The 22,826-nt window shown below is 36.7% G+C and overlaps 3 protein-coding genes across 3 annotated transcripts; all 3 read left to right on the plus strand.

The window, feature by feature from the left end:
• The first annotated feature begins 402 nt into the window (after window positions 1-402).
• Window positions 403-9,614, plus strand: LOC112150407 (cystathionine gamma-lyase). Its single transcript, XM_024278727.1, has 12 exons — window positions 403-689; window positions 2,046-2,127; window positions 3,146-3,241; window positions 3,335-3,444; window positions 3,585-3,719; window positions 3,836-3,893; window positions 5,526-5,603; window positions 5,987-6,139; window positions 7,119-7,240; window positions 7,961-8,013; window positions 8,260-8,398; window positions 8,883-9,614. The coding sequence occupies exons 1-12, from the start codon at window positions 504-506 to the stop codon at window positions 8,919-8,921; spliced, it is 1,251 nt and encodes a 416-aa protein (XP_024134495.1). The 5' UTR covers window positions 403-503; the 3' UTR covers window positions 8,922-9,614.
• Window positions 9,615-11,046: 1,432 nt separating this feature from the next.
• On the plus strand, window positions 11,047-15,104 carry LOC112150406 (mediator of RNA polymerase II transcription subunit 26). Its single transcript, XM_024278726.2, has 3 exons — window positions 11,047-11,428; window positions 12,101-12,175; window positions 12,957-15,104. The coding sequence occupies exons 1-3, from the start codon at window positions 11,363-11,365 to the stop codon at window positions 14,451-14,453; spliced, it is 1,638 nt and encodes a 545-aa protein (XP_024134494.1). The 5' UTR covers window positions 11,047-11,362; the 3' UTR covers window positions 14,454-15,104.
• Window positions 15,105-15,807: 703 nt separating this feature from the next.
• Window positions 15,808-22,550, plus strand: slc35e1 (solute carrier family 35 member E1). The gene is made up of 6 exons (XM_024278903.2): window positions 15,808-16,214; window positions 17,712-17,782; window positions 20,344-20,481; window positions 20,704-20,829; window positions 20,913-21,158; window positions 21,242-22,550. Exons 1-6 carry the CDS (start codon window positions 15,887-15,889, stop codon window positions 21,458-21,460), a joined length of 1,128 nt encoding a protein of 375 aa, XP_024134671.1. The 5' UTR covers window positions 15,808-15,886; the 3' UTR covers window positions 21,461-22,550.
• Window positions 22,551-22,826: the final 276 nt, after the last annotated feature.

Genomic DNA, 22,826 nt, shown 5'->3' on the forward strand with positions numbered 1-22,826 from the left:
TTGTAAAAGGGGAAAAAATAAAGATTTTTTATTGGAATTGGTGAGGAATAATCTGTTACAAGTTTTATAAATACGTTTTTGGTCATTTTTCTCAAACTTTAAGTATCTTTGAGAACAACAATTGTTTTAAATTGAAAGCATTCTCAAAATAAAATCGATTTTTTTGTCACAAACGGTAACATTGCTAATTAGTTTAATAATTCACGATTATTTAAATAAAGAAGAAGAAAACGAAAAAACGTGGCTCCCTTTGTTAAACATGAAGGGATGTTGCATCAGAGCTATAGTATAGGAACGCAAACAACGTGCTGTCGTAACATGGGCAGGCCACACAGCCTGTATCAGCCAATCAGAGAGAGCGCTCCTTGTTGATAGGCTCTGATTGGCTGAGAGAAGCAGGCTCCCAGAACTACCCCGGTATATAGTATTTCCCATTTTCCGCTTAGTGGTAATGCGCGCTCTGAGTACACGGCGGTCCGGACGCTTTTTGGAAACACATCGCGATGGAGCACGCTAACAACCAGAACGCGCAGAATGGTCTGTTTGCCGGCTTCCGTACCGGTTTCAAATCCTTCGCCACGGACGCCATCCACGTCGGACAGGAGCCGGAGCAGTGGAAGTCGATGGCCGTGGTGCCGCCTATTTCCCTGTCCACAACGTTCAAGCAGTTCTCACCGGGTGACCACGCCGTAAGTAGCTGATATGACACGGTTATTTAAGTCGAGGGGGGTGAGGATGAGCCAGCAACATCCACGTGGAACATATATGTCGTCTAAAGTGGGATATAAATGACAAAAACGTTGTTTTTATTTTTATATTCAGATAATAACGTGTTAATAAAACATTTCGAGATAAAAATGTGTTATATGTTTGATCTCTGCTTAAAAAGTAATATTGCCATCTAGAAAATCAATGAAACCAGTTTTTCCTGAATGTCTTATTCACTGTTTATTCTATTATCGAGTACTTTTTAACCTGAGTCAACATATATAGTTATATTAAAGTGACATTAGATGTTTTAATCTTTTATTTTTAAATCTAAACTTTAATATTTTATGAGCTAGTTTTATTGTGAAAATCTAGTTGCTTCATCTCTGACCTTGAACAGTCTGGGAATCCAGACTAAAATCAGCTTGTATTCCAAACGTGGTTTTTTTCCCCTCTCCAACTGTCTTCTTCTCACACTGTTAAAATATTGTATATTTCCCCCCGGAACTATATGTTTGTTTTTGGCCTTTTTTTTATAGTCAGTTTCTACTCTGTTGGCAGCAGGTTTTCTGGTGCTGCCAAAGCTGCATGTTTTCCATTTCTCTGCTTTAATTCTCCCCCCAGGTTATACAATTTTTACTATCAAGTTTCACACATAACGATGGCACCCTGAATCAGAGCAGAAAAAACATGCGGAACACGTTTGAGCAACACCACATTAAGCTGGCAAAAAGACAAGAAAGTTTATCGTAAAAGTGCTTCAGTTGAGGGCACAGATCGATTGAAGTCATCCTTTATTGTGTACATCTTTAAAGACTAAACTCAAGTTGTGTAGAGTATTAACTGCTGAAACAACACTATGAGTCCGATCAAAATTCATAATGCCTCACCTATACACAGACAGGCACAGGCTTGCCAAATGTCTTTCTCATTCATTAACAGACCAGTTTGCGGTTCCCACATACAGATTTGACTTATTTACGTCACATGAGATTCAGCTCTAAGAATTGGTGAATGATTTATAAAAATAAAAAAAAATAAAAAAAGTGATATAGTTGTGAGGCTGTGAAGGGAGATACCAACAGCAAGGTAAGCTGGTGTAACAGGTGACTGTTTTCACAGATGTAACCTTGTACACAAACCCTTTGTGTGAAGCTATTTGAACAGATCTCATATTTCAGTTAGTAATACAAGTATTAGGCAACTTATAATGAATCATCAGATCAGTGCTGCATCGCAACATTTTCAGCTTCCAAGGTTTTGGTTACAAACGTTTCGGAAAAACAAGAATCCTTGTTAGCTTTGGTGAATTATTGGATGTTTTTGTTTAACTTTAGGGTTTTGAATACAGCCGAAGTGGAAATCCTACCAGGAACTGTCTGGAAAAGGCTGTGGCAGCTCTGGATGGAGCCAAGTACTGTAAGTTTAAGCACACCCACAGAAAATATGCAGACATCAAAACAGAAAAATTACATTTTTAGTATAGAACTCTTACTCTTCAACTTTTTCTCAACTGATAATAGTGTTTATCTCTTTTATAAATGCCTAGTGAGTCAACTTAGCCCCTTATCAAACTACATACTCACTGGGAATTTTGGCAAGCGTTCTTAATTGTTTAGCCCATGGTGTTCACACTGGAAAAGCAGGGAGGGGCTTCTTCCTATTTTTCTTTTTCTACTATTTACTACTGCGTAGTGCATGTCCACCACCTACAGTTGAAAGAGGATTGGGCTATGTATGAATTCCTTCACAATATATAGTGCGTTTGCCATTTTGTAGGGCTGTCTGAATTTACGTGAAATTTCCCAGAAGTCTTTGCAAAAATAAATAGTGTGGATTGGTATTTCAAACACAATACATTGCGTTTGAAAATTTTTTGTGAAAAAAAAGTGTTTAAATGTAATTTTTAAATAAGCCATTAACATTTTCATTATGAGAACACAGTGGAGTCATGAATAGATGTCGTATAATGCTCGTATTGATTAGATTTAGGAAATCTGTGATGTCATACTTACCATTTAAAAAAATGTATAATTCCGAAACCAAAATTATGAATGAACGATTTGTATGTTACCCATATCATTTCTGAGTTCGACCTGGTTTAACTTTCATTGTGTGTTCAGTGGCTTTGCAATTTGTACCAAAAATGGTCATAAAAACTTTCATAACTATACGTGAAAATGAGTTTTGAACATGGAAGCCCAAAATGAAGAGTTATACGTATTTACAAAGAAATTTCATTGGAAACGGCAGCTTGAACACGCATTGCAGAGTGCGATAGTTTGTTTGATACTGACTACAAGTCCTCATTAAACTTAAAAACCCAAAAATTATGATGACTCATGAGGAAAAAAATGCTCCATTGGCTCCACATGAGGATGCCTCCTTCAACAAGTTCTGTGACATTTGTCTTAAATGAGGTTTTTGCTCCCTGCAGGCCTCGCCTTCGCTTCAGGACTGGCAGCCACAGTGACCGTCACTCACCTGCTGAAGTCGGGGGACGGGATCGTGTGCATGGATGACGTGTACGGAGGTGAGACGCTACTTTTATCAAAGTGCTGTCATTCTGTAATTTAAAAAAAAGCCCAAACATTGTTAAATGAGGCAAACTTTTGTCATTTTCAAGGCACAAACCGCTACTTCCAAAGGATTGCAGTTGGTCTCGGCTTGGACATTTCTTTTGCTGACTGCACAAAACCTGAACTCCTTAAAGCCGCTCTGAAGCCCAACACCAAAGTAAGCTGTGAGGTTTTTCTCAACCTTGTTTTATGTCTTATTTGTACCCACTAACTTCCTTATAATTAAGTGTCCATTAGTAATCGGGGTAAATGTGTGTCTGTTTCCCCTATTTTCACACTGACATCGTATCTGTGCAGATTGTCTGGATCGAGACACCGACTAACCCCACCATGAAGGTCGTCGACATCAAGGCCTGCTCTGATTTGGTGCACGAGCACAACAAAGATATCGTGGTTGTCGTGGACAACACTTTCATGTCTGCTTATTTCCAGGTAAAGGGCTGAAGTTCATTTCATTTATAAATTATTAGTTTACTACATCCCCATTCCAGATTTGATTAAATGACTCATAAAATTATACCTCCTGTGTTTCTCCCAAACTCCCACAGCGCCCCCTGGCGTTGGGAGCTGATATCTGCATGTATTCGGCTACGAAATACATGAACGGTGAGTTTCATAAAAAGTTTTTTCATTTAAAGGAATTTTCATCAACTTTTTATGTGAATATGTATTTTTTTGCAGTAGTTTCAGTAAAGGATAAGTAAACACTGTCACTTCACAATGATTAATAGGAGCATTTATTATGTAAGAGTAAAAAGGTTTCAGAAGTTAAGGATATTTCAAGCATTTAGACTCCCTCATAATCTTTTATTGTTTTTTTATAAACTTTAATGAGTTACAATATGGAAATATATATATCTTTACTTTTTGTTCCTGTTTTCTTTGCTTGTTTTCATGTCTAATGATCTCCAGATCTCAAAATAATAACCTGAAAAATCAAATTTTAATCAAACAAAAAGTCATTTTTTAGCAGTTCCATTGATATTAACATGTTAGACACTTGTTAGTTTTTCTTAAAAAGTTACAAAGATTACAAAAATTTCCTTGACATATTGAAATAAGTATTATTGTGAAATATGAATCAAATCAAACTTTATTTACAAAAGTGCTTCTCATCCTTTATGTAGCTTAAAGCACTTCATGTTTAAAAGACAAAAACATACACAAGTACTAGAATAAAGCCCAATCCAAACATTTATACATCCTTAAAAGTACTTTAAAATCAATCCTGAAACACACGCAAATATACTCATTTTAAAATAGCTGTGATCCGTACCTGCGCTCTTGTTCTTGTCAGAACTTGTTCGGCAGACTTCTACTCGTACTACTTGTACTCTTAAGGCATTACAATAATCTAACCAATTAATCTTACCGGCTAAAAATAAATGGCAAGTGAGAGAAATGGGCAAACCCTGGCAAGCATTATGACATGATAAAAGCCTGTCATTAAATTCAGCTCAAAGTGAAACCGGTTTAAATTGAAGCTTAATTAAAATAATTTCTTTCTTGTCTTCAGGGCTGATGATTAAAACTTCTGTTTGGTCGTGTTTGAGCTGTAAGAAGTTTTCTGCCATCCATGACTTTATGTATAAAATACAATTTAAAAAAAGTGTTTATAGGTTCAAGGAGACACAGCAATCTAAAGCCGAGTGTCAATGTGAAACTTAACACAGTTCCTCCTGATGACATACCCAAGAGGCAACATCATGTATAAATTAAAAAGTATGGGACCCAAAATCAACCCTTGTGGAACCCCACAACTTATTTCACAGAATCTTGAAGAGCATGTATCCATACTTACACAATAAGATAGGAATGAAACCACATAAGAACATTTCCAGAGAACCCCACTAGAGTCCTAAGTCTATCCAGTAAAATCTGGTGATCCACTGTATCAAAAGCAGCACTAAGATCCAGCAGCATCAGAACAGAACGTTTTTGTGAGTCTAAATTAGGGCTGTGGAATCTTTAACTCTCTAAGAGCCATTCAAGTTGATTTCTCACTGACTTCAACCATTAAAAACAACAAGACACTAATTTCTATTTATGCTATCATTTTGCTTGAATAAAGCACAAACATTAAACTTTTGACAGAAGTTCCTTTCAAAATAAGACACCCTGTCACATATAATCATCTCAGTGATGTATGAAATGACCTCTCTAAAGAGCACACTGGCTCATGTTTAAGTTTAGCTCAAAGGTCGGGCTGGTTCTTCAGTGGTATTCTGTGCTCCATAGGTCACAGTGATGTGGTGATGGGGATGGTCTCATTGAACAATGAGGGTCTGTGTGAGCGCCTGAGGTTTCTGCAAAACGGTGAGTAAACACCAAACTGATGAAAAACACTATGTTTGGACATGAAGAGTCGCTACGAATCTGGCTACAGAAATATAAAGCCAAATACTTTTATTTTGAAACATTAGCTGGCATTAGTTAGATCTCTGTGAATTTCAACTACATGATTGTCTGGAATAAAATGTCATTTTTGTTGTTGATTTTAAAACCTTTTTTTGCTGTACTCAAGAATTTGGTGAATTGGCCATTTGACCTACATTTATTTTGTAAACAACCAAAGTTCAGAACCAATTTGAGACCCTTTCAGTGTAAGAGGATTGTTCCTGCTTCTTTGGCTTGCCAAGACTTTACCTGGTGTGCCAAAGTCTTTTACTCTATTTATTTATTTGTTTTTTGGGCTTCAGCTCTGGGCTGTGTTCCGTCTCCCTTCGACTGTTTCCTGTGCAACCGTGGACTGAAGACGCTACACCTGCGAATGGAGCAGCACTTCAAAAACGGCATGGCGGCTGCTAAGTTTCTGGAGGCGGATCCCAGGGTGGAGCGAGTCATTTTCCCAGGTGATGGAACTGGCTTCAGCCATTTGCAGAAAAGTGATGCTGGAATTAGCAACTCGTCCATCCGACCATACATTTCTGTCATATTTAGTGTTTTATTTAACAATATATTTTTAATGCATATTAACAAGTCTGCTGCATATAATGTTAGAATGGTGGCTTTTGTGAGGTGTCCCTTTTTCTTGTATTTTTAATAATTTTCCCTAATAGGTTTGTTTCTAAAGCTTGTACAAAAAACTGCTTGCACATTTTCATTCCACTTTATATTTGCTCAGTTTTAACTATCTAATCTACAGTTTATTTTCTGCCTTTATTTTAAAAATTCAAGGTGTTTGGACCTTGGGTACTAGAATGATTTTTTTTAATTTTTTTTTATCAACAATTTTCACAAGTATAGTAAAATAGGTTAACAGGTAACACAGAAATACAGTACTTATTGAGATGGAGATGGAGGAAACTGATTCGCTGTGGCGACCCCTGAAGGGAAAAGCCGAAAGGAAAAGAAGAAGACGGTACTTATGTTGTTTTTAAATAAAATTTCTAAATTAAAAACACTTTTATTTTAGCTTAAACTATTTTTAAGCATTTTTAAAGGAAATATCAAATAAAAAAAATTATGAAAAAAATATAGAGTAAATGATGGTTAGTTGTTAGGGAGACAAGTGACTTCATTGGAATCCTTTCTCCAGCTTGAAAGACAACCACTGCCATCTAGCGGTTTGTTGTGGTATTACATGATGTAAAAGGTGATAATGTTAACAGCCAAGTGTCATCTAAAAGGGTGCTAATAGCTCAAATCATTAGAGTACGTGTAAAAACACTGAGGAATCCAAGTTGACTGATCAAAAAGATCATTTTAATGCCAAAAAAGTAAACAGTAAAATCAAAGAACTGATCTGAATCCAGTAGAAATGATTGCAGGAATCTTAGGTGAGCACAGAAAGACGAGCTTTAATGTCTTGTCCTGGTTTTTCTTCTGCAGGTCTGCCCTCACACCCCCAGTATGAAATCGTGAAGAGACAGTGCACCGGATGTCCTGGGATGATTTCCTTCTACATTAAAGGGAAGCTTGAAAATGCTAAAACCTTCCTTAGTAACCTGAAGGTAATTTTTTAACAACTCGTTTTGTGTGGCGGGCTACAAATATAAAATGAGAGAAACTGCAGCACATGACATTTCAAAAGTTAAGTGACTTTATTTGACAAAAACTAAACTAAAATGCAGTAAATTAAAACCAAATAGGAATTCCAGGAGTGATTGTAAATATTACTTTTTGATTGCCACTGTTTTTAGATTGGTGTGTAGTCAATTTTTATTCAGACTGATGTGAAGATGTCTGGTAAAAATCAAATAAAGCTCATCTGCACAAACAGATTTTGACAACATGTCCAGATGATCTGGATCCAGAAATCCAATGTCTAATGGGAAGAATGACAGGAACTTGGTGTAATGGAGTAAATTAACTCTAAAATCCAGATTTTTTTTTAGGACCTTATGAGAGTTTTGGCTCCAAAATAAAGGTATTCAAACTTTGAATCAAAAAAGTGAATCAAGTTGGAACAAAAGTGTAAATAACTTTATTAAAATGGTTATACAAGTGTGAATTAAGGGGTTTGTCTGTAGTTTTTTTCTTTAAACAGCGCATCATGCAGCCAGCAAAACTGCCCTCTTAACACATTAAAACAGGGCAATATCACAAATTACTATTGAACATTTTAGGATGAACTCCTCCCATCCCCCATTTCTATCAAATGCATTTATGTTCTCAAATGAATATTTAAAACACTTCATTCAAATTCATTTGTTCCTGCTGTTTAATTTCAGTTGTTCGCTGTAGCAGAAAGTCTCGGTGGATATGAAAGTTTAGCAGAACATCCGTAAGTAACCTTTCTGTCACCAATATAGAAGTCTGAAAAAATATATAATTTCTTTTTACATATGCTGCCTTAACTAAACAGCTGGGTTTTGTTATATCACCACAACGGGGCAGCAAAAAATAAATAAGCATCAATTCGATTTGGATCTCACTTGTAACTCATCTTTTTTATGAGGCATTAAATCCTTTTAGGGTGTTTATTTTTTTCTTCTGTGCATCTCATTTGTACCTTGCTTTTATAATTTAGAGCAATCATGACTCACGCGTCAGTGCCAGAAAATGAGAGGACTATTCTGGGGATCAGCGACACCCTGATCCGCCTCTCTGTTGGATTGGAGGATGAGGCTGACATCATTGAAGACCTGGATCAGGCTCTGAATGCTGCTGTGAGTATCAGGTGACAGGAAGCCCTTAGGGGGTCAGCTGATGCCCCCTGTTGTTATGATGACAAAAGGAATCAGTTTGACTGTACATCTAATCAGTTTTCATCATAACTGAATGACTCCAAAGAAAAAAAAAACTATCTCAGCGCAGAGGTTTCAAAAGTTTTTAATCTGGCAAAACAACCAAGAAGACGACTTAAAAATATATACCTTAAGTGGTAATTAACTTTTAATGGGACTTTTTTTAGATGATTTAGATGTTCAGTCTAGTTTTTATTTGGAAAAAAACTCTAAAATTTTCAAATCTTCTTATTAAATCTTATTTAACAAATATAATTGTGCCAAATTCCAGGATTTGATGTTGGTGAATTATGGGAGTTTAAAATGTTCTAAATTATAAACTTTTAGTATGTCTGATTACAGAAAGTATTGATCTGTTGTGTTATTTATTTAATTACTTTTCCTTCCTTCCTGTTTTATCCTGCAGCATCCAAAGAGATTGAAGTTGAGCGACCTGAAGAACTGAAGATCAACATCTGGTCCCTCGGTGGATTAACAACCACTCACCAACAAACAATTTATTTTTGCTGTCCCTCTGCAAGTAAATAAGAAAAAAACAATTTTTTTGGTCAAGAATCATTTTATTGAGCATCAACTGTTTTCATATTTATCATCATTAGCTGGTTTTGCTTTTTCTGTCTGTTTCCATTTTTCTCTGATGAGAAAAAAATCCTCTTAAACGGAAATATTGTATTTAATAAAAATCCAAGACGCAAAATGTAAAAGACTTTGCAAACTTAAAAAAATATATCACAAGCAAAATGTATAATTGTGCTAAACTCATGGGGAGTTATGCTGCCACCTGCTGGCTAAAACTCCACAGTGCCACTTTAAAACAAATGTCCTTCCATTCACAATGATTAAAAAATGTGATAACTTTTCCTGTGTGAGCACCATATTTGTAAAGAACAAAAACTTGCATAAAAAAATTGAATCCTGAGGATTTGCTCTGCACATGATGTCTTATTTTGAACAGAATAATCAGTCATTTCTGTTTACAAGTTTTAAATTAACTTTTTCTTTTTAGATTTCTAAAAATGTGTAAAGGGACTAATTTGTGCTGAAAATCTGAAAAAAGCAGGGCTCTTAAGTTTTTATTTCCATCCCTGCCTGAATGTTATTTTGGGAAAATGCATTAAAATCTTTGCAAAACAATTGATCTTTTTGTCTGCGAATGTCTGTTCAATCAACAATGGAACAAAAGGAACTTCTTTGTTAGATTAAAACGTGTTAATTAAAGTTGTAACCTATATATCCAATCAAATAGCTCAAACAAAAAACTATGCTTAAAAAAGACAGAGTATAATAAAATAGATTGTGTAGTAAATATTTTAAGTTCACCTGTTTTGTCTCTAAATAACTATTTACACTTACAAGAAAACATTATTTTCCCACAGTAAAAGAAGAAAAAAAGTATTTTCAACATAAAAAGGGTACAGTTTGTGGGCATACTATTTATGTTATTTTGCTGCATTTAAAAACACAAAAGAATAAAAGGAGTTAGTTCCATGTGTTGGTGCTTTTAGGGGGAAAAATATCAAACATTAAAGAAAAGCTGGGCAGTTATTCTTTTTTGAACCAATAACCATTTTGAAAAGAACAAAAACCATTTCATCACACTGATCAGACATTTAACATTTCTAAGACTTCAAACTTAAGTTTTATATATTTTGTGTTAAATATTAATTTACGTTTTATCTATACTTTTTAATATAAACAGGAAGAAAAGTTCAAGTGTTTACCACTTAATAAACGTTATTGAATGGGAGACCTGCCAATATGTTCAGTCTAAGAAACCCATTTCAAAATAATTAATAAAATGTTTCTGTTGCTGAATTTCTTGATTTAAATTTCATGTTGAACTTTACAGTTTTTGTAATTTCAATGATGAATCTTTGGATTGTTTGTTTTTCTCATGTACACATTCCAAGATTTTCTGGATAAACCTTAGAAATTGTATTGATCACATCCCACCTCCTTGTGCTTTAGAGATTTTAACATCTTTTGGTAATTTAGATACATCATTATCAAACATTATTGACATTATTTATTACTCTGAAAATATCAAATCTGGTGTTGTACATGGAGAGGTAGCAAACCGTCTTTTCCATGTTTTAACAAGTTGAAAATGTACTATTGCTCATTAAGGACCACGCAAAATGGAAAACCTTTCAACAAATCTCTACTTGGTTATTGTTTTAGTTTCATTTTTTCCTCTCGTACTTTATTTATATTCTTATTTTATTTTGCTACGAGTGTTTTGTGATGTTGCTCATCAAGAAATTGTTTTAAATTATGCTCAATCCCTATAATGTTGCTATCCTCTATTGTGTGTCGGTGAGTTGTGATGTGTTCATTAAAATAAGAAAAAAATATGTCAATATATATATATATATATATTTTTTTTTCAAATACGGTATCGGTTTAAACACACACACACACACATACACACACACATCCTAAAAATTATTTTGCCTTTTTTTGTTTTTCATTTTAAAATAAAAAAGGGGAACCAAATGTTACGGTCAATCCGGAAGACGGAAGCCAAAACGTGAAGAGCGTCGAGCGTCATGACGTAAGTCTTCACTTGTTACGTAACAAATTTCCCATCATACTCTTCGCGTACGCTTCACAAAAAGCCAGCTGAGACCGCCGACAAGAGGAAGACGAGCTATACAATCGGCAGTCGTTTGTTCGGAGTTGACTTTTATTTGCCGGTTTCTGTCAAATAAAGTGATCAAAAATATTGAAAGGAACGTAAGGGGGAAAAAAGCCGCAACCAGACGGACACTCGCCTCCGAAAGTGGCACCTGTTTGGCATATGAGTGGCATGTTTTCCATCGTCGCTTCGTCTTCAGGGGATCTTGCTGATCGAGTCCGTCCTGATCCACTGTGCTGCACGCGGCGATGACAACAGCCACCCCGCAGGTGATGAGAGACCGGCTCCTTCAGGCCATCGACAGCCAAAACAATGTGAGTCCGTTCGGTACTTTCTGAGTTCTGGGAGATGCAGACCGGAGAACAAAAGATGTATTTTTTGAAACATTGACAATTAATTGTAGTTAACGACTGTAAAGTCATTTCACGGCTATAACATGGAGATGGGTTGTAGCCAAGTATGATGTATTAATGTACAGTAAAAAAATTTTTTAAACAGAATAAAGAATAATTATGGAGCACTCAAGATTAACAAAGCAGTTCAACCCTGAGATGTCTAGAAAATATGTTGTTTTTTGAGTTTGAATAAATGCAGTCTTGGATTAGTTCATGGCCTCCTTATGACTTCTGAGTAATGTATATAAAGTAATTTGGGGACATTCAACATAATATATTTCAAATAAACCCGCCCATGAAGTCAAAAGTCCTTGTCTTTCTTCCTGTGGGAAGACACAAACTACTCATTTGCATTTGCTTCTCGGTTTGTCATTCTGTACCCAAAACCAACAAAGTTTCTAGACATGCAGGTGCACATCTGAAAGCTTATTCAAATAGGGTTCTTAAAGGAGGACCCTTCTTTTTCTTGTAATATTATTATTTGGTCATTAAAAGTTAAATACATTAAACTGCATTTGTTATTTTTGCAATTTCATTATATTATTTCCTGCAAATTTCTGCCTGATGTTTATGTCCTTGTCTTCCAAACAGGTGTGCAATATGGTGGTGGTTATAGAGGTGATTTCTTTTTTGGAAACTTTTCCCATCACTAAAGAAGTACTTGAGGTAAGTTGCTTTAAAGTTCCACTCCAACTATATATATTTTTTTCTATTTTAAAATTGTTCCCAGTGATCATTTTATTATGATTATTCAGTTTTTAGTAAAAATTTTTTTTTTTTTTAAGACAGATTTTTTGCAGAGCAGTAGTAATTCATCTGAAATTCTCATCTAGGTTGTGAGTGGGACTGTTGTCACTGAAGTTAGCCTCATCTAGTTTCCCATCAGCCCTTTATTTACACTCCCTTGCTAGCTTAAAGCACCTCACAAGCCCAAGCTAACATTAGCATAGCATTAAAAAAGTGATCAATGTCAGAGCTATCCAGCTGCACAGTTTTAAGCCAGATTCCAGCTCAGATGAGGAGAATGAAGACATCAATGGCTCTATATATCTGCAAGGATCAGCCCACAGCATTTGTAGCATCACAAACCCCCACAAATCCACACAATTTGAAAAAAGAAATTCTCAGAAATGCTGTTTAATTATAATTTCTTTAAAACATGTTTTCCATTATAAGTAAAATGCTACAAGAACATGCTAAAAACGCAATTTTCATTGGAGTGGGTCTTTAAAATATGCATCTAGAAACAAGAGTTCAGACTAGTGATCCCCACCTTCATGTTTTACTTATTTCCCTCCTCCAACACACCTGACCTGAATTCCTATGACTCCTTATCAGGTATCTGGTAACCTGAATCAGGTGTGTCAGAGCTGTCAAAGAAAAAAAACATGCAGGGTTTGGGTATTATTAGTCAACAATTATCACATCGCTTGTGTTTCTTTTATAGGAAACGCGCCTTGGAAAGCTAATCAACGATGTCCGAAAGAAAACCAGGAATGCAGACCTCGCAAAGAGGGCCAAGAATCTTCTGCGGAACTGGCAAAAGCTCATTGAGCCAGGAAAGGGGGAATCTCCATCTAAGGGGCTTTCTGCCTCATCCTGGTCTTTCAAGGGCACTTCCTATCACTCCCCGGGAACCATCTCGCCATCTGGTAAAACTGGGCCAGAGTTAAAGAGTAGAAATGACTTTAATAACTGTAGTCCTGGATTGGGAAAACAGAGGAAAAGGAAACATGTGGCTGACCAGAAGAGGACGGAACTCTTACCATCTAAGACAGCCCAGAATACTCTTTCTGATAAAACTGAAAACTCTGAAAAAGTGCTCACCAACAGACTAGATGAGACTGCTGACACTGGAAGAAGCGTTCATGTGCATTGTGCTTTACACAGTGAGGTTCCTGAGCCTCTGGAAAATAGCAAATTAAGCAAAATTCCAGTACATGCTGTGAAACCAAATGCTGCCGGATGCATCAAGCCGAGTAAATCCGTTCTCCAAAATTCAGGAGCACAGGACGAGACATTGTCTGCGGGGCTACCTAAAGGGCCAAGCCACTCTTTGTACAATCAAACTCCTGAACAGGAAGCTTTTGGGAAACAAACTTTAACCCAAGCCCAGAATAGTCCCAGTCAAAATGCGATGACTGGGATGATTGACAGTTCTGACGTTGAGGTGTCTGCGCACTCTTTCAGCGTTAAGGATTCTTCACATTTGGGTTCTCAAAAAAACAACGTTTTCCACAACTTGGCTGCCTCCTCTTGCAACAAGGGAAATAGTTTATCCGGGGATGATCCTATTATCAATATAGGGAAGAAAAAAAGGCAAAAATACAGGCCTAAAAACTACATTGTCAATCTAGACGGACACAGCGTTGAAGACAGCAGCAAAACAGTCAAGTTAAAAGACAGAAGTCTCACGTTTAATCCCCTTACAGGTCAGATCACACCCACCTGTCATAAAGACTCACCGCACAAGGGGGATGCCACCCAAAGCCATAGAAATGATCTGCAGCAGTCAGAGGAGCCGAAGCCGAACTCACTGATAACTCCTAATCCTTATCGGCAGACAGACTGGAAAGCATTATCAAGGAGTGAAATAATCCAGTCCTACCTCAGCCAACAAAGCAACGTCCTGACGTCATCAGGCACCCACATTCCTGGAGCCCATTTCTTCATGACTGAATTCCTGAAAAAAGAGGAGCCCTGGACTCGAGATACGACGAAATGTCACACATTGACTTCAGATGACCCACCCAAAGATTTACCCGGAGTCAGCAGAGAAATCTGTAAAGAAGATTTGAGTAGATTACAGACTCAACACTGGTCTGGGGTTAATGGTTGCTACGACACAAAGGGCAACTGGTATGACTGGACAGAGTGCATCTCCTTAGATCCATGTGGCAACGAGAGCAGACTGAATATTTTGCCCTATGTTTGTCTGGATTAAATCTGATGTCAGAATTTTTTAGGGTATAACAAGACTTAACTGTGAAGTTAAACATTTTTGCAAAGTATTTCTGCAACATGTTTGCTGCTTTTTATTATCTGAAATTAAGAAAATGTTCTTCCTGCTTGTGTGTTTTTGGAGCACTGATGGCATGGGCGTGGTTTTTGTGAAAACTCTTTAAGAATTGTTTGAGTGACAAAAAATATAAATTTTACTAATCATTTCATGTTGTATATATTGCACTGTTTAATACTTTTTACAGATTTCAAAAAGGAAGCAGGAAATAAATGGCTCTAATCATTAAAAAATAAATTAGAGTGATCCATAACAATACATCTTTGATTTTTTTTTTTTGGCTAAACAGCATTGCTTTACAAGATTTTTCTAAATGCTCTGAATAAAGTAAAGATTCTTGTTAAATGTATTTTTATTTACTGACCTTGCTGAAAATATTACCAAAACGTAGCACATAAGGCAACTTGAAATAATGTTAACACAGATCCAATAGATCTATTGGCCAGATGTATTGATTATGGTACATGGGATTATTGATTGTGGTATATTTAATTACTTAAGCTGTTTTCCCATAGATGAATGGATTTGTAGATGAATAAAGAGTAAAAACTGTTCTGTTTAAAGTGCAAGTAAAAATGATGCTTTCTTGACCTCTGAGAGCACATGTTAATTTGCATTATCAGAAAAAGTGATAAAACTGTTTTATTTAGGGAGTTTGAAAACTTCTTTTAAATTCCCACTCTAATCATCTTTTGATCTACTGTAAGCATTGCTAGTGGAATTTTTCTGCAAAAAAACTGTTTCCTAGGAGTCGGACATAGTTTCTGCAGAGCTGGAGTAGTTCATTAGAAATCTGCCTCTGAGTTTTGGCCGATTCATAAGAAAAATGCAGCAAAAAATGTTTAAAAAAAATAAATAAATAAAAAAAATAAACATTGGTTGTGAGGGACTATAAGCTAGTTGGAGAGAATGTAAACCAAGGGATGATGGGATATCAGCAAAGGCTTACTTGCCAGCCAGCAGTCCCCCTTATAGCTTCAATGTGAATTTCTGATGAAGACCTTTGCTGTGCAAACTTTGTCTTTGAAAACAACAGCTTATCTGCCACGTCAAACTGGAATAAACATCAACCCATTTGTAACATGGCTCTAAAATTAGTGGGAAAAAAACATAGTTTTGAAATAAAAGCTCAAACACGTTTAAAGTAACTTTAAAGCATGTTTTGGCTTTGTGCCTCACGAGTACGAAAGTTTGCCCATCTCTGGAGCAATTTATAAACCGGCATAACATAGCAGGATCTTCTCTCTTATTTTGAAGAACCGGAAGTTGTTGGCCTCATTGGTGACGCAGCAGCTCCGTCCCCGCCCTCCCTCCAGCAGTCATATCACAGTCCGTGATTCTTCACTCCGCGTTGGAAGATGGCTACAGAGGACCGGACCCCGGTCAATGAAGGGATCCGGATATTTGTGTTGTGCGTGTTTTGGTACACGGTGAGCTCGGGAGGCAACGTGGTGAACAAAATCATCCTAAATGGGTTTCCATACCCGGTCACAGTCTCTCTGTTTCATATTTTGTCTATCGTCGTCTTTTTGCCGCCGTTGTTGCGGGCATGGGGAGTCCCTAAGATAGAACTGCCGAGCAGGTATTATCGATGGTACATCCTGCCTTTGGCTTTCGGAAAATACTTCGCATCTGTGTCGGCTCACTTCAGCATATGGAAAGTGCCCGTTTCGTATGCACACACCGGTAAGTCCACTGGTTTTATGTAAGTAATAATTTCTATCCACCTGAAACCTGCTGTCAGCCAATGAAACTTGATGATGTGTCGGTACCGTCTGCTAGTGTTAGCTAGCGGCTAACACCGGACAACTGACGAGTCGGACATTTAAATGGCCTCGGAGGCGGAACGTCCTGCAAGTCGTTAACAGAGACTCTTGTGCAAACCTTGTTATATTTTAATGAGTTAATTTACTGAGGCTACGTGAACTAGTCTGCTTTAAACTCTGTTTAGACAGCCAGCTGTTGGCAAGCTAGCTAAATAAAGAAACGGGCTATACCATTGTGCTCTTCCAACTTCGATTTAATCAAGTGCAGGTGGTCATAATTAAAGTTCTTCAATAATAATAATAATAATAATAATAATAACAGATCAAGTAAAGACAACATAAAAATACTTTGATATAAATGTATGTTTTCAATCATGAGTAAATTCAAATCAAACTTTATTTATAAAGCACATTTCCAACTAAAGAGCAATGTGCTTTTCAGAATAAAATAAATAATAGTCAAAATAATAGATAAAAAAGCAGTTATAATAAAACAACACACACACACTCCACAAAAATAATCAGAAATCAAACAAACTCAATGTACACCTTTCAACTTTTATTAGTTTAGCATAATCAATCCGTCAATTTCCTTCAGAAAATAAAAAAAAACTAATCATGACCAGTAAATTCAGTCAACAAAAACATAGTGAAGTAGAAAGTACATTTTCCTAACTACACAATGTATTCATACTACCCCATATGCTTCAAACATGTGTTTGTGTTTTATGGAAATGTAACTTTTATAGCCCTATTTATTTATTTTTTGGTTCATTGCAGACTTAAAGAATACAGTGTATTGAATGTGCTTTCTCAAATTGATTTTATTTAGATATGAGTTCAGTTGCTGACTAATTATAATTTAATGAATATCATACATAGTAAATAAAAAAACTCATCAGCTGTCACTATATTATTTTAACTGATTTGGCCACTCATTGTTTGTTAATGACACACATTCCTACAGTTCAGGTTTTGTTCTCGTTAATCTTAACAGTTTAATTTGCATTTGGTGTCGGGGTGGTTTTACCTGGGAGGGTTAAAAATTAATTGCTCCTGATTATTTGGAAGATGTCTGAACTATTTTAAAACCTGTTTAGGTCATAGCGCTGAACTGAAGAAACATTGAAAGGCGTTCTAACTAAATTAAAGTATTCATTTGCATATAACAACATTGCCTGCCTTCTAACACCATCAGCTGGAAGTAATGTGTCCTATACATAATACTGTGCCATGCAGTGGTGCGTTACCGCGTTTTAGTGAAGCATGTAAGAATTGACACGTGTATTGTTTGGCGTAGGCGTGGGGTTGGTTGTGACGAGAGCTTTTAATTGTTCAGACCTCACTGTTCTACTGCATTTTCTTGTCACAGTTTGCTATTTTTAACCTATTTTTTGTGTGTGTCTTCCTTTCACAGTCAAAGCCACAATGCCAATATGGGTTGTGCTGCTATCAAGAATTATCATGAGGGAGAAGCAAACAACGAAGGTGAGTCAGTTTGACGTGTGAGACACAACACGAGGCTTTAAGACTGACTCATGTTCTTCAGGAAATAAACTATTACATTCAGCAACAGTTGTCTTTTTGACCAGCTTGTTCTACTCTGGAAACCTGTGATAAAACTCCTGTGTAGTTTTCATAAAGCCTTCACAATCTTAGAATGTCAGTGAGCAATATCAGTTTGATTGTTAAGCCAATGAAATGAGTGAACATTGATATTTGCTTGCTTCCTGATATGTTGCGTCATTCAGCCTTTCTCCACCTTCATCTACTTTCTGTGCTAACCACACCTACTACTGAGTATGATACTGGACTTTCTAAAAGATTCATTATAAGAATCGGCCTAAGTTTCTGTTTTCTTTGTTGATATTTCACAATAAACTTAAGGTTCATCTCAGATTGCAAATGCCTTATTGTCACTGGAGGTGCTCAACCTTTTTTTTTCTTTTTGCGTGTAAGTTTGCAGATCACTGAGCAAAACAGGACAGACTGAATTGTAGTTAGAGAAGTATAGAAGTTTACAGTGACTTTGAGGAAACGCTTGTGATAAGATCTGGTGTTTTTCTCAGGAAAAGGAAAAAGATCCTCTGTTTTTAAATAATCCCTTCTTCCACCTGTTCTAAAGCGTAACAGGGAAGCAGTGGCTGATGAGGTTTTGTCTTTGGTCTGTTTGGAGAAAATAGTTTCATTTCTAAGATTTTAGATTGTTTTAATTCCTGAAGTGGCTAGATGACTTTTTTTTTAAGTGAAAACAAATTGGCTAAAATGATTTAGTTTGTTTCTGTGAAATTATTTAAAACTAGAGAGTATCAGACGTGGCACAAAATGCACATTTTAAGATGAAAGTAAAAATTAAAATTTGTAATTATTAGTTATTTTTGCTAATAGTATTTTAGTAGCTCAGCTCTCATAAAGATTAGTGCAAAAGTCCGTGTAAGACTCCAGATCCTTCACAATTTTAAATAAAGGTAAACAAAACTTATCTTGAGTTCTATGTCTCGTTGTTCATTCGTCCAGATTTCACATGGAATAGCCTTTTAATTAACTGTTTAATAGCCTTTTGTATCAAAGATTGAATGTTTGGAGCTTCTATCATTTTGCTGATCTAACATTTGAAACCTGGGTGTGAATAAATGAGCTGTGGGTCTAACGTCAGCTCGCCATGTTTACCTTGCAGTTCAGTGTTCAGACAGTGTGGGCCCACAGGCAGAAAGAGAGAGTTTACACTGAAGGCGTCTCTCTGTGGATGCAGAGATCCTGTTGGAGGAGTAGCAGCATGTTTGCAATAAAACCATAGAGCACCTTGGAAGTTTGATGGGCAGATCAAACAGAAATGTTTCAGCTCCGGAGAACTTGATTTATTTTTCAACTTGTTGTGACCAACTTATGGACTCCTGTTTCAATTCTTCTGTATCAATAACTGGATCACCACCAGTATATTGCACTGAGTTCTCTGCAAACAGAAAGTTTTACTGCTCTATACTGAGACACAAGCTGTGCTTTTTAAATGTAAGATTTCTCTGCTTTCATGAGTTAAAATACAAGGAAAACAGCAGATTTTCTTTAGATTAAGTTATTCTGTGATAGACAAGGTTAATAATTACTACAGGTTTAAACTTCTGTCTTGTGACTAGCTAATAAGTCATTTTATGCCTATATTTAGTAATATGTAGAAATGTGAATAGAATCTCACTTGTACTTAAAGGAGGGTGGCTACAGTTTTTTTTTTTTTCTCTACTGGGAAAAGTTAATTTTTCTGCAGTTGACAATTAAACAAAGCAAAGACATTAACGAACAGTAAAATCAACACAAACTTGTTCATTTTCATTTTCATAGCAAGTCATTTCTTGTATTAGATGCTTAAATGTCTAAAAATAAGATGTGAATAGGGACAGTGATTAGATCCCATATTTATGTTAAGACAAATCAGCATTAATGTTAACCGTACAAAAAATATTTTTTGAAAAGAAAAACTTAGATTTAATTGTTGTTGTTTTAAATCATGTAAAGACCTTGTTAGTGTGACATAATATGAGCATCTTTTCAGTGTTGCATTGCTGTCGAGAAACATTGTAAAATAATGACTCACTTAATTTTTATCATTGGAAAAAAACATTTAAATGAGGGCTGTGATTTTTGTTTTATCCCCATAAATTGTAATCGCTTAAAAGTGAACCAGAGTTTGTTTTCCAAGACGATCCAGAGCAAATTTTCAGTCTGGATACACCCAAACGGACCACTCTTTTACCTATCGTTCAAGCTGGTCTCGGTTGATTTCCAATTGGTCTGAGCTTTCAGTTTGCTGTGAGTTTCCTCAGTCTGAATAGGCTCCGTGGAACAAACAATTGGACCAAAACAGCCACCGTAGACGTCTATGTGAATACAGACCCAAACGCGAGGTTGAGGACTCAATCCGGATCAAATTAAGCGGACTTGTCCGGACCAAGAGACTTTTCCAGTCTGAATACACCCTGACATTCCTGTCTTAAATACCTGCCAAATAGTTTTCTGACATGCATGTTCAAGTTGTTCTGTCTGTGTCCCTGTAGGTGTACATTTCTTTAATTCCCATCATCGGTGGAGTGCTGCTGGCCACAGTGACTGAGCTCTCCTTTGATGTCTCAGGATTAATCAGTGCGCTGGCTGCAACTCTCTGCTTCTCTCTGCAAAACATTTTCTCCAAAAAGGTCAGTCGTCATCACGTTTGTTACACCAGCTTGTGATCAGCTTTTTGACCTAAAAGAATAACTTTGTTCAAAATTTAAACCGCTTTGCGGGATGTTTTTGATTTTAAAATGTGGAGGCTCTACATACATTGCATACATAGTGAAGTCATACAGTTGGAGGATTGTTGAGACAATCCTTGAACGATTAAATTAACTGTTTTTCTTTTTTGTGTTGTTTTTAAGGTGTTGCGAGACACAAAGATCCACCACTTGAGGCTGCTGAAAATTTTGGGCTTTAATGCTGTAATCTTCATGCTGCCCACTTGGGTTCTGGTGGACCTTTCTGTGTTTCTTGTAAATGGAGACCTGGTGAGCAGCCTTTTTTTATTTTTTCATTTACATATTTCCGTGGCGTCATCCACCCGCTCTGATGTTATTCCCCCTCCTTTCAGTCGGACGTCTCTGAATGGTCGGGCACCTTCGTCCTTCTCCTCATCAGCGGCTTTTGTAATTTCGCCCAGAATGTGATCGCCTTCAGTGTACTTAACCTCGTCAGTCCTCTCAGCTACGCTGTTGCTAACGCCACCAAGAGGATCATGGTTATCAGCATTTCTTTACTGATGTTGCGCAACCCCGTCAGCTTCTCAAATGTCTTGGGTATGATGACGGCCATCGGTGGAGTCTTCCTGTACAACAAGGTGAGTGAAGAATCTCGATGAAAATTAAAATTTCATAATTAGCAAGAAGTAGTGGTAATAATTCTTTTCTGCTCTCTTTAAAGGCCAAGTATGACGCTAACAAGCAGAAGAAACTCTTGCCGACCACCAACCAGGACTTTGACAACCCAGTGCTGGAGAAGCTCCAAGCCAACGGGTCAGTGCCTTTCCCCCACGGTCTAGAGGAGCAGCACAACTGGAACAACGTGCTGACCGACCACTTCCAGTACAGCCGGCAGACCTACACGTCAAACTACGGCGGCAAACCCCAGTACGTGGTGTAGTGGAGTCTGTCCTGGCCGTGGGCAGCCGTCATAGACATTACTGTGTGGAGACGGTCCCTCCCAGCAACGGGTCGTCTCATCCAGAAGAAAAGGAGAAAGGTTAGAGAGTTAAAAGCGCCCTCGTTCTTTTTACAACATTAGAACATTATTTATTACTTTGGTACCTACTTTTTTAGCATAGCTTGATGAAAAAACAAACAAAAAAATGAATCAGCCACGTTGTGCTGTGACAAAGTCTATCACAGTTAATTGATTAGTTTAAATCGTTCTTTTTTTTTTTTTGTTTCAGCCTGAGTTAATCTTTGCTTGTTTTCAGTTTTGTAGTCAGTTAACTGTTTACGTCAAGTTGCACCAAAAAGCGGGTTTGACGTGCGACCTTTGATACAAAATGACAAAAAAATATATATATATTGACTGTTAGTTTACTTTATGAAGCTTTCCATTAGCTTTGAAAGAAAAGACGGTAAATAGAAGTCCAGAGGCTTTTTGTAAAGCTTGTTGGGGGCCGTGTGCAGACGGCTGGAGAAAATGACCGGTTGGTTGGAGCATTGTTTTGATGTCAACGCATGTTTTAAAATCAGATGTTGGATAAAATGTAAAAAGAAAAACTCCTTTCTACAGATATGATCAAGTTGTAGCTTATTTTCCTGCCGAGGTTTGCAGAACTCATGAATGTGAAGTTTATCTGAACAGAATACAGTTGAGTCAAAAGTTTGACAATTACATTTTGCTTTTCCCTCATAGCTGCATAATTAGCTTTGATTGGCATATCATAGCCTGTTCACTATCTGAACAAGTGATCATTGGATACCTAGCTTTACATGCTCCAGCTCAACATCACTTTTACTGCATTTTGATGAAATTCTCTGTAAAACTTTCAGTCTTTCCAGTCTTATGCTTTACATCACTTAGTAACTCTGTAAACCGAGTTGACTGAAGACTTCCAGCATCCACCGCCTGCTCTCAACATGCTAAAGAGTTTGAAGACTTTTCTCCACGTCTGCTATAAACTGAGGATGAAAAACGCTTTTGCACATTAGGATTTTATTATGCGAAGAGGTACAACCTGAACAAAGCTGACTCATACAAACTCTTGTGCTGCTGTCCTTTATTTATCTCTCTTCAAGGCCGTCAGTGGAAACACATTTTCTTATAGAAGTTTTATTTAAATTATGTTGAAAGTTTTGTGTTGGTTAAAAAAAAAAAAATATTTGTATATTTTTTTGTCTTTGAAAAAAAGCCTTAGTCAATTTTGCACATCTCTAGACGACAAATATGTTAAGCATACGTTGGATATCTGTAAAGCGACTGTACTTGAAGGCGTTTTGAACAACATTGTGTGACTGAAAAGTTAGTCATACATTAA

The sequence above is a fragment of the Oryzias melastigma genome, linkage group LG4 (genome assembly GCF_002922805.2).
Source record: "Oryzias melastigma strain HK-1 linkage group LG4, ASM292280v2, whole genome shotgun sequence".
NCBI lineage: Eukaryota > Metazoa > Chordata > Actinopteri > Beloniformes > Adrianichthyidae > Oryzias > Oryzias melastigma.

Bases quoted from the DNA above. Each gene is read 5' to 3' on its own strand.
- LOC112150407 (XM_024278727.1), top strand. From the start codon at position 504: ATGGAGCACGCTAACAACCAGAACGCGCAGAATGGTCTGTTTGCCGGC. The intron at 2,128-3,145 runs GTAAGTTTAAGC...TGCTCCCTGCAG, and splicing joins TCTGGATGGAGCCAAGTACT to GCCTCGCCTTCGCTTCAGGA. The intron at 3,720-3,835 runs GTAAAGGGCTGA...AAACTCCCACAG, and splicing joins TCATGTCTGCTTATTTCCAG to CGCCCCCTGGCGTTGGGAGC.
- LOC112150406 (XM_024278726.2), top strand. From the start codon at position 11,363: ATGACAACAGCCACCCCGCAGGTGATGAGAGACCGGCTCCTTCAGGCC. The intron at 11,429-12,100 runs GTGAGTCCGTTC...TCTTCCAAACAG, and splicing joins CCATCGACAGCCAAAACAAT to GTGTGCAATATGGTGGTGGT. The intron at 12,176-12,956 runs GTAAGTTGCTTT...TTTCTTTTATAG, and splicing joins TCACTAAAGAAGTACTTGAG to GAAACGCGCCTTGGAAAGCT.
- slc35e1 (XM_024278903.2), top strand. From the start codon at position 15,887: ATGGCTACAGAGGACCGGACCCCGGTCAATGAAGGGATCCGGATATTT. The intron at 17,783-20,343 runs GTGAGTCAGTTT...GTGTCCCTGTAG, and splicing joins GGGAGAAGCAAACAACGAAG to GTGTACATTTCTTTAATTCC. The intron at 21,159-21,241 runs GTGAGTGAAGAA...CTCTCTTTAAAG, and splicing joins GAGTCTTCCTGTACAACAAG to GCCAAGTATGACGCTAACAA.